The sequence below is a fragment of the Triticum dicoccoides genome, chromosome 6B, assembly GCF_002162155.2.
Source record: "Triticum dicoccoides isolate Atlit2015 ecotype Zavitan chromosome 6B, WEW_v2.0, whole genome shotgun sequence".
Taxonomy (NCBI): Eukaryota; Viridiplantae; Streptophyta; class Magnoliopsida; order Poales; family Poaceae; genus Triticum; species Triticum dicoccoides.
The window spans coordinates 564,023,578-564,032,877 of record NC_041391.1 but is presented as its reverse complement, the minus strand read 5'-3'; the positions used below and the strand labels follow the sequence as shown (position 1 = coordinate 564,032,877).

Sequence of the window (9,300 nt, the reverse complement as noted above, 5' to 3'; positions counted from 1 at the left end):
GGTTACGGATGGGTCCCCCCGCCTCACACACACCGGCATTTAGAAGACCCGGATGTCGCGTTGGGTGGCCGACGCGTGGGCCTGATCGGACGAACGGCGAGTCCGTCTCCTGTCCGTGTGACGCAAAACCATGGTTTGTAACGAACGCAGCAATCTGTATGTAGGCACGCTCTGTGTTTCTAAAGCAGATACATGCCTGTGTTGTCTATGAAAATACATGTGTTTTCTGAATTCCAAGAGAAAACCATCAAAGATATGAACAGAAGCACTCTATTTATCTGTGCTGTTATACTATAGCGCGTTGCTTCCTCCGGCCGTACCAAAGTACAGGGTGTAGTTCAGATATAACAAAACCAAAAACACTACGACACCTCAGAGTACTCCAAACAAGTAAACCTAGGTAAACAAAGCAGTTCCGCAAAGTTAATAGTAATGATACACTTGGAGATGACTCATATTTCAGTCGTGGGCAGAGTAGATTGTTCTTTCCCTCTGCTCTTCCCCGGAGATAATAACCTATCCAGGAGTCGATTCCACCACTGCACCAAAAGAGTGATTCTAAGATTTCCCATTTTCACTTCTAACACAATGTCTTTTGTTAGCAACATCGGCTTCTTCATCCCCATCACCATCATCGTCATCATCATCAACCTCCTCTTCTAAACACTTGTCAAGATCTCCGTTTGCAGCCCCTTCAGGTGCATCATCATCATTTGCTGCTCCAGCTTCTCCTCGTTTCCTCGGTGGGATCACATGAAAGAATGCCGTCTTCCAGTCCTTTGTTTCCACAAACTTTTGCATTATCTCAAACACTTGGTTGACTGTAAGAACCTACATGATCAATACACATGGAGAGTCAATAATTTTAGATTCTTAGTATAGCTCCCCAAAGTCCTCCAAAGCCAAGACTAACACATTCTCGAACACTTAATTGACTGTAAGAACGATCAACAGTTGACAACTTGTTTTGTACTCCCTCCGTTCCATAGTTCTTGTTTGAACAAAAACCACGACAAGAATTATGGAATGGACGGAGTAGTAGTTTAAAATAAGCAGCAACATAATTATAAAGGCTCTCCGGTTTCTGCATTAGAATGTGAAAACAGTACTCTCTAGAAAATCAGCAAAAACATGTGTGGTATACTTCTCCTTCATAAAATGCTCTTCAGGTTCTTCTAACATGTTAGAAATGATGATATGATCCCAAAGCTGTCCATATTATTTGAAAAAAGACATCATAACAACATCTAGGCATCTTAGTCACAGAGACATACCCGAGGTATATTTTGAAATACAAACACAATAACAAATTTGATGCCACAGAGGCAACAAAATATATATAATATTAACTGCGCAAGCTAACTTGTAATGCAAAAAAAAACAAAAACAGAGGAGCATGCATATGCGCACCTGAGAACTTGACATCTTTAAATAACTTCCAATGGGGAGTTTGGCAGACTGAATGCCCTGATCAACTGCCTTTTTCTGTGTTATGCCTTTCCATCTGTTCCGATCCACTAGACCACCAATGATATATATTTTTGACATGTCTAGTTCATCAAGGACAGTCTCAGCATCCGCTGTAAGATACACAAGATTTTCTTTACAGTCTGCAAATGCTTCAAGGTAAGACTTGGCCTCTTTTTCTATGATCCACTTATCAAAGCCAGGTATCCTTTGAACCTGGGTCCCCATTTCTCCGCTGCAACCTGTCAACCATAGATGAGCCGGAGTTGCTGATCTTCCGTTCACTGCATAGCAGTACATAATCTGTAACTTGCATTAGTTCACAGTTCGGATGTTTACTCAGATAAACATTCATGAAGGTGTAAAGTATCTTGGTAGACATAGGCATTTAGATATTACCTAAGTACACAGTATCGGAAATGGTACTCTCATTTTTATTAGCTTTGCAGATGCTAATACCAGTGCATTTTACATTGCTCTGGATGTTTCAGATAGAAGAGAAAGAATTGGGTATTTCACACCCATGATTAACAATATAGACAGCAACACTACACAAACTGGTAAGTTCTTGAGATGCAAACCGAGAAATAGGCCATGTCACAAATTATATTTCACATGCATTCACAATTAAGCCAATTATTAATTATAATGAAAGGGACTACTCAAGCTTTCACTACAACAACGAAGGAGCTTATCTGAATATTGAACAAATACTCCCTCCGTTTCTAAATGTATGTCTTTCCAAAGATTTCAACAATTGACTACATTCGGAGCACAATGAATGAATCTACACTCTAAAATATGTCTATATACATTTGTATGTGGTAGTCCATTTGAAATCTTCGAAAATACAAATATTTAGGAACGGAGGGAGTACAACATTAGCGTCTAATGTTAATCTAACTAGCACTTCCAGTTCGCCAATTACAGCAACAAGGCCAGAGACTCTCCCCGTGCATACGAGCTAGTTTAAATCGTCAAGAATCGCATAATCCCCTTTCAATTACCTTACTATGAGTCTCTGATCATCAATGTTACTTACTGTGAGCACAAAACATAGCGAGGAAGGCAACAAGAAGGACAAGGGGAATTCACCTGCTGCGTGAGGCTGTGAATCTCGTTGGGCCGCATGAGGTCGGCGAACTCGAGGTCGAGCACCACCTTCTGCCCACCCTCGGCGGCGCGCCGGAGCCTCTCGGCGCGCGCTCCCCGCTCCTCCACGCGCTTTCCCACCCGCTCGAGCCGCGTCTCCCTGCGCGCCGCCAGCATCGCTTCGCGCGCCTCCTGCGACGGCGCCGCGGCCAGAGACTCCTCCCACTCGCGCCTCCGCCGCTCTATGTCGGCGCGCCGGCGCTCCTTCTCCCCCGCCTTCCGCTCGGCCTTCCGCGCCGCCTGCCGCTCCTGCTTCAGCAGCTTCTTCTTCGCGCTCTTAGACAGCTGAGGATGGTTACCGTCTCCCACGACCGCGGCCTGCTCGCTCTCCGTGCCGTCAGCCATCTCAACGCGCCGCCGCCGCCGCCGCCGCCGCCGAGGGAGTAGTCCTGGGTTCGGAGAGGGGTTTGGTTTCTCCGTGGAATCTGGTGGAGGGTAGGCACAAATGAGTACTTACCGTAAACAGACGCTCGTTGACGTACTGACGTACTTTCAGAAACTACGCTTCCTAACGAGGCTTACGTATTCAATCCGCGACTCGTCGCAGAAGCGAACGCCTCCTATCGCCATGCAGCGGAGACCGGACAGCCCAACGGCTTCCTCCCGTTGTGCAGCAACGACCCCCGCTCTCTCCTCCTGCACGTTAGGCAACTGACCTCCGTTTCGCCGGCGCCACTCGCTCCCGGATCCTCGGTATAAAAGGCCACTGCCACCATCGGTAGATCTCACACCAACACCACTACACTACACACCAGTGCCCTTACTGATCCTTCTCCAGTGCACGCCAATGGCCAGCGTCGTCGTCCTCGCTGCTGCTGCTTGCTGCTGCATTCTCCTAGCGGCCTCGGTGTCGCCGGCGTCGTCGGAGCCCGCGGTGTACAGCGTCGGCGACGGGAGGGGGTGGGCGGTGCCGGCCGGCAACGGCACCGAGACGTACAACCACTGGGCCAAGAAGAACCGCTTCCAAGTAGGCGACGTCCTGGGTAAGCAGTTACCGTCGCATCCAGAATTCCAGATCCAACCCCATGCATAGCGCTCTTCTTGATTATCGCAAAGCGTGCATTCTTGGTTGATTAATTTGGTACACGACTCACTTCGCGTTCTTGATTCATGGCGGCCGGCCGGCGTGCAGATTTCAAGTACGCGGCCAAGGACTCGGTGCTGCTGGTGAACCACGACGACTACAAGATGTGCAGCACGGTGACCCCCCTGACCCGGTTCGCGGACGGCGACACCAAGTTCAAGTTCGACCGGACGGGCTTCTTCTTCTTCGTCAGCGGCGTGCCGGGGCACTGCGAGGCGGGCCAGCGGATGATCGCCAGCGTCGCCGGGCACTCCACGCTGGCCGCCGCTCCGGCCAAACCGCCCTCCGTCGGCGTCGGCGGCCGCGCGCCCAGCCACAGCCCCAGCCCCAGTCCCAGCAGGGCGGTCTCTGCCCCGGAGTCCCCGTCGTACGGGTCCAGTTCTGGCGGATCCACCCCGACGACCGGTTTCGGACCCAGCCCGTCGACCGAGCCCGGTGGCGCGTCCAGGCGGGCGCTCTCCATTGTCACGGGGCTTGTCGCCGGTGTCGTCGCCATGATCGCGTTGGCGTGATCTTACTTAGAAGAGGTTACTGTAGGCTACCGATCGTTAGGTCTGTGTCATCGGTGTAGGGATTAATGTCAGTCTTGAGATCTATAGGTAATGGTAGGGAGGAACATCGGTTATGGAGTCTTAGGTGAATTACTCAACTCAGGCGAGACCTTGGTGTCATGTAATCCATTCGATCCAGTCAAATAAAATGGAAATAAACTTCGCCTTGTGATGTTCATTTACCGTCCCTGTGTTCCTGTCGATCAGCAGCAATCGGTAGGAGATCTTCTCACGGTGCATTTTGCCAATCGAAATGGTATGTCGAGCTAGTCGCCCACAAATTTGGTGTGGTTGACTGCTTCCAAGAAGTCAGAGTATTCCAGCATTTCCACTATTATCGCGATGATTCAGCCACCATCTTGTAGGGGTGGTATAGTTGCTCTTAGAATGTTTTGTGTTAGTTATTTTGCTCCATGTGTAGACTTACCGACATGAACTTGTTCATTCAGAAGCTATAGCAAAGGCCCTGTGCCTCCCGAAACGACATAGGTAACTAGTAAGAACCAACATACCAACGTAGAGCCAACATACCAGTTACCAAACTATTCCCTCTGTAAATTTTTGAATTTATGTGAACTTTTGGCCGAATGACTCATTGTCTTCTTCCTCGGCACGAAGGAAGATAGACTACTCACCTTTTTTTAGGAGCCCATTCGAAGAAAAAAAAACATCAAAATTAAGTGTGTTTGACTTCGAGCAATTTAAGAATGGGTGGTCGACCGAGAAGTTGATTCCCGATACGCACGAGTGAGGATGAAAGTTTGCAGCAAAAACTAGTGTTGACCTAGATCCCAGACGCAACGGGCAGTAACCAGTGGGTTTGATGGGGGTGTTACACCCCTCCCCTGTACCACTGCCTTTCCCCCGACAGTTACTTTGCAGCATTCCTTGAAAATATATTCTCATCTATTTGGTCTTTTTAAGCACATTCATCACCTAAATTTATACAGTATTATTTTTACATGGTTCTATAAAAAACCCTTGCTCTGTTACTATAAACTTTAGTTGACACAAAGCCATGTCTTGTCCAGTGCCATCTCTCTCGCACTTCGTGGAATGAAACTAGAAGGACCTTTTGCATATCGCTCCGCTACTCGCATACGAGTCCTCCTATTCAGTGGTCAATGCGCGGAATAGAGGAGGTAACGTGCACCTCGCAAGTCTATGGGATGTCATATCTTCCCGTCACCTTCTTCCTTTCTTGTCATGGCGTTCTCCCTTTTCATCGACATATCCGCGCGTCACCTCAACGACCCGCTGGTCGGCATCAGCTGAACCGCTGGCTCCCACCCCATGGCCGGTGTCGATGTTGCACCACCTCGGTGTCTCTCCCTACCCTTGTCGCCCTGGTCTTCCCTCTAATCCCCCCTCTCTGGCGCTGGTGATCCACACCCAACCCCTTCAAGTTTCTTCATTGCCTTCATCTGTGTCGGGCGTTGTCAGCGGCTCGGGTTCAGTGTTTCGCCTTCCATCCAACACCACCTACGCTCACAACGATCGCTCCACCACTGCGTCATCATCGGCTCAGGCTCAGTGCTTTGTCATACGTCCACCACCTCCTACATCTCGCAGCCGTTGCCGCAGCCGTTGCTCCATCTTCTTGGCCTGAGCCTAGGAAAAGGCACGGTGTGCACGGAAGGTGCGCGTTTGCTCGCTATTCCACGCACTACTCCGAGGATGCCAAAAAAAGGCATGTGATCCAGCGACTCCACCACCTAGCCCCAAACTGGGCGCAGCTACCAGGCGGGCCCGGTGGAAACAATGACGGAGACAGGGAGTGTGAGCAAGGAAAGCCCCCTCAAGGATTGCTGCTAATTTTACTTTTACTTATGAACAGGGAGAAAATAGTCACTATTTGTTGCTAAAAATCTTTTTCCTATAGTTTGGTCCTCCCAGCCTCTTTTGACATCACTTGGCCCCCCTAATCCAGTTTTTCTGGCTCCGCCACTACCCCCCTCCCCGCGGGGGTTTCCAGTATATTTATCCGTAATTAGTCTTGACTTCTCTGAAATAGTAATAGTAATATAGTGTTTCTGTGAAAAATAATTGTACTTCTAGATGAAGCACATGGTGTGAATCCACCAGAAATTCTCTTGTGGGATGGCGGTTTGGAATCTACTATACATTTTACTACAATATGCACAAGGAACTGCCCAGAGAATAATGTTGCAAATGATTATTTTTTTTTGCTTTCTGCACTTAAATTCTTACTCCCTCTGTCCGGGTATATTTTACGAGCAAGCTCATATGCACAACTGCATGGTTTCTCCATTGTAAAAACGGGCTTACTACTCCGCTGGCAGCCCATATGTTAATTGTTGAGTGCTACAATGCCCTCACCGCAGTCAATCTTCGACATGATCAGTTGATCTTCATCATCTCTGGCCCCGGGGTACGTGGGGATGTATCAATCAACACCTTTTAGTTAGTTATTAACAAACGGCATGAATCACTGGCTCCATCTGGACATGATCTTAGCCAAGGACTGGTGAGCCTTCTGTAGATTTGCAAAAACAGAAGAGTTGGTTTCCTGTTTCGCTGCATCCTAATGATACTCTGCCCTCCCTCTCAGGATAGGTGATCAACATACATGATTTATAATATAAACAATCTGTATCACTAGTTCACTACGCAAGTGGTGGATATATGATGCCATCAATTTTTTTGGATCTCATTTTGCTGGCAATTTCTGGTGGTTGCACGAACAACCTGTGTAGAATGCACAGGTTAGTAGACCGGTAATTACTGTATGATCAGATGACTCTGCTCGGTGCCAAAGCTACTGTCCTTTGAGAATGTACTGCTTCTCTCCATGTCAGTAATACGCAGCTCATTGTTCTTTTGCATTTCTAAAGAACTATGTTTGCTGTGGCAAGCTTATTTATAGAAGCTGCTACCATTTTGAGCATTTTTGTAAAACAAAAATTTCCACTCATCATATTAAGGATGTGTTTTTTTAATCTTTTCTTTGTACCAGTTGAGATTTTTTTTCTTTTCTTATCAACATGATCTGGTCAGTTCTCCTACATCATCTGACCATTTCTTCAAATTCTGTAGATCAAGCACCACCAAAGTTTCTTTGAATTACCGAAACCAGACTTACTCCTAAAACTTTTAGCCCATCTAACTGATCAGGTGCTAATTTAAAACTTCATGCAAGTTGTTTGAAACTGATTTGCAAATAACTCAAATTCAGTATGTGCTGTGTCAGTAGAACTACCGCGTCACAAACAGGAACGTGCATTTTTCTTATGTTGAAGCTGAATACTGTGATCTGGTCACAAATCTGTTTTTTAAAGTGAACTCTTTATTTAAATTAATGCTTACGGATTCTCTATCTAATAGTAGTACTACAATAAGATATGATGGTACACTGAATTTGACTGCTTACGTGTTGAGCTACTACAGAACCTGAAGGAATCATACTAACATAAATTTCTGAGATGGATCCGTGTCACATCATTTTTGAGCCAACTTGTGGACTCGAGAAGCCATACCGCATTCAACTATGGGCTGGAAGCCAAACTGCATTCTTGTTTGCCACTAATTATAACAACTGTTGACAACAATTTGCTAGGTCTTCCCTAAAAAAACAATTTGCTAGGTCACCAATGCCATTTTTATGCCTTATTTTTTTACATCTAAGGTGATTACATGCATATATTTTTAGGGCCTTAAACGTAAGATGTAAAAACATCATGCTAGCACCTTCAGTGTTTGTACCGACCAACAAGTATTGTCGCTGCCTGATTTGAACGGCAGTGGCGGAGCTAGGTACAAACAGCTGGGGGACCCAAGCCTAAAATATGAGCGTTTGAGGGTGCAAAATGCTAAAAAATATCGCATCTAAGCCCTTCCTCAAGAAAATTCTTCACTGCTTGGTACAAAGCTGGGGGGCCACAGCCACCCCAGAGCTGTACATAGCTCCGCCGTTGTTGAACGGCATTGTTCTTTTGCTACCAACAGTAGCACCAAGAATCGAAGAGATCCATCTGTTTATTTTTGAGTTAAAAAATGGGCACTATGTTAATTCCTCCTTGGCTAAAGAAGTGTGGTCAGTAAAAGAATTTGTCCAAACTTCAGCTTCTGAGGGTTTTTGTCACATCTTTGTGCCTTTGAACGTGTGATTGCTCTTTTTCTTTTTTTGAGCATTTGAACGTGGGATTACTCGCACGGTTTCTTCCACGTTGATGTCGATCTGACGGGCCAGCTTCAGACTCCATACATCTGGTGCATGGGCTTCCAGTCCAACCCATAAAAAACAGCCCGGTTGGTACCAAGAGGCCCATACACGCTGTCCTTCCTATTCGAATTCCTCGTCCCGGGAAGCTGCAGCAGACACCAGGCGAGGCATACTTTTGTTTAGTACAACATCGCCCGGCCAAGGAGGGAGGAGAGGCAGCGGAACCTATAAAAGCAGAGCATAGGGCAACCTTGAAACATACTTACCTGGACGGGGTCTATGGCTGATCAAGAAGAGCCATGGCCTAAGCTAGTGGCCCACATTGCACTTTGTGGGTGCATTGGCTTACCATCTCCCCTTTGAGGGAGAGTGGACGTCATAATTTGTGATAGAGGGGGTACGCGTTCGCGCGGCCCTTGCCAAATATCAATTTTAAGTTTTGGTCTTTGTGATTTGGTTCTTAGTCTCTGCTCTGAAACTTTTTTATGTGTTGGTGACCTTGGCTGATTTGCAGAATGATTCGTAGTCTGAAACTGTGAGTGGCCTTGGGCTTGTTTCTATTTACAGTGGGTGTTTAAGGTTCGCACATTCTGTTTGGGAGTTTGATCCTTGGGTTTGTTTCTATCCTTGAGTATGACCAGTATGCACTGAAATCTGAACTTGCTGAACTGCACTAAGAGCAAGCATACTGGTAATGATATGGTAGAGGTGAAAGATCATACTGGTAATGAGATGGGAGAGGTGAATTGCTCAGTCCAACTGTCCAAAATTTGACTGCACGGCGTCAATCTCTGAAGTCTGAAGAACAACTACAGTTCACATCAGATTGCTTATATACTAGAAAAAGAACCCGGGCTTACTAG

The 9,300-nt window shown here is 46.8% G+C and overlaps 2 protein-coding genes and 1 non-coding gene across 3 annotated transcripts; 2 read left to right on the top strand and 1 right to left on the bottom strand.

The window, feature by feature from the left end:
* Positions 1–252: 252 nt before the first annotated feature.
* LOC119324427 (tRNA (guanine(9)-N1)-methyltransferase-like) lies at positions 253–3,029 on the bottom strand. The gene is made up of 3 exons (XM_037598215.1): positions 2,563–3,029; positions 1,411–1,770; positions 253–831 (listed from the first exon to the last, which is right to left on the bottom strand). Exons 1-3 carry the CDS (start codon positions 2,962–2,964, stop codon positions 559–561), a joined length of 1,035 nt encoding a protein of 344 aa, XP_037454112.1. The 5' UTR covers positions 2,965–3,029; the 3' UTR covers positions 253–558.
* A 271-nt stretch (positions 3,030–3,300) lies between these two features.
* Positions 3,301–4,432, top strand: LOC119325240 (early nodulin-like protein 1). The gene is made up of 2 exons (XM_037598985.1): positions 3,301–3,602; positions 3,752–4,432. Exons 1-2 carry the CDS (start codon positions 3,407–3,409, stop codon positions 4,213–4,215), a joined length of 660 nt encoding a protein of 219 aa, XP_037454882.1. The 5' UTR covers positions 3,301–3,406; the 3' UTR covers positions 4,216–4,432.
* A 4,263-nt stretch (positions 4,433–8,695) lies between these two features.
* LOC119326832 lies at positions 8,696–8,856 on the top strand. Its single transcript, XR_005158199.1, has one exon. It is a non-coding gene; the product is annotated as a U1 spliceosomal RNA (small nuclear RNA).
* The last annotated feature ends 444 nt before the right edge of the window (positions 8,857–9,300 follow it).

What these genes read in the sequence shown, in the direction of transcription:
- LOC119324427 (XM_037598215.1), bottom strand. Translation starts at nt 2,964, where the DNA reads ATGGCTGACGGCACGGAGAGCGAGCAGGCCGCGGTCGTGGGAGACGGT. An exon ending in TTCACAGCCTCACGCAGCAG is followed by an intron (nt 1,771 to 2,562) that starts GTGAATTCCCCT and finishes TGCAAGTTACAG; the next exon opens with ATTATGTACTGCTATGCAGT. An exon ending in TAAAGATGTCAAGTTCTCAG is followed by an intron (nt 832 to 1,410) that starts GTGCGCATATGC and finishes TTGATCATGTAG; the next exon opens with GTTCTTACAGTCAACCAAGT.
- LOC119325240 (XM_037598985.1), top strand. Translation starts at nt 3,407, where the DNA reads ATGGCCAGCGTCGTCGTCCTCGCTGCTGCTGCTTGCTGCTGCATTCTC. An exon ending in CCAAGTAGGCGACGTCCTGG is followed by an intron (nt 3,603 to 3,751) that starts GTAAGCAGTTAC and finishes GCCGGCGTGCAG; the next exon opens with ATTTCAAGTACGCGGCCAAG.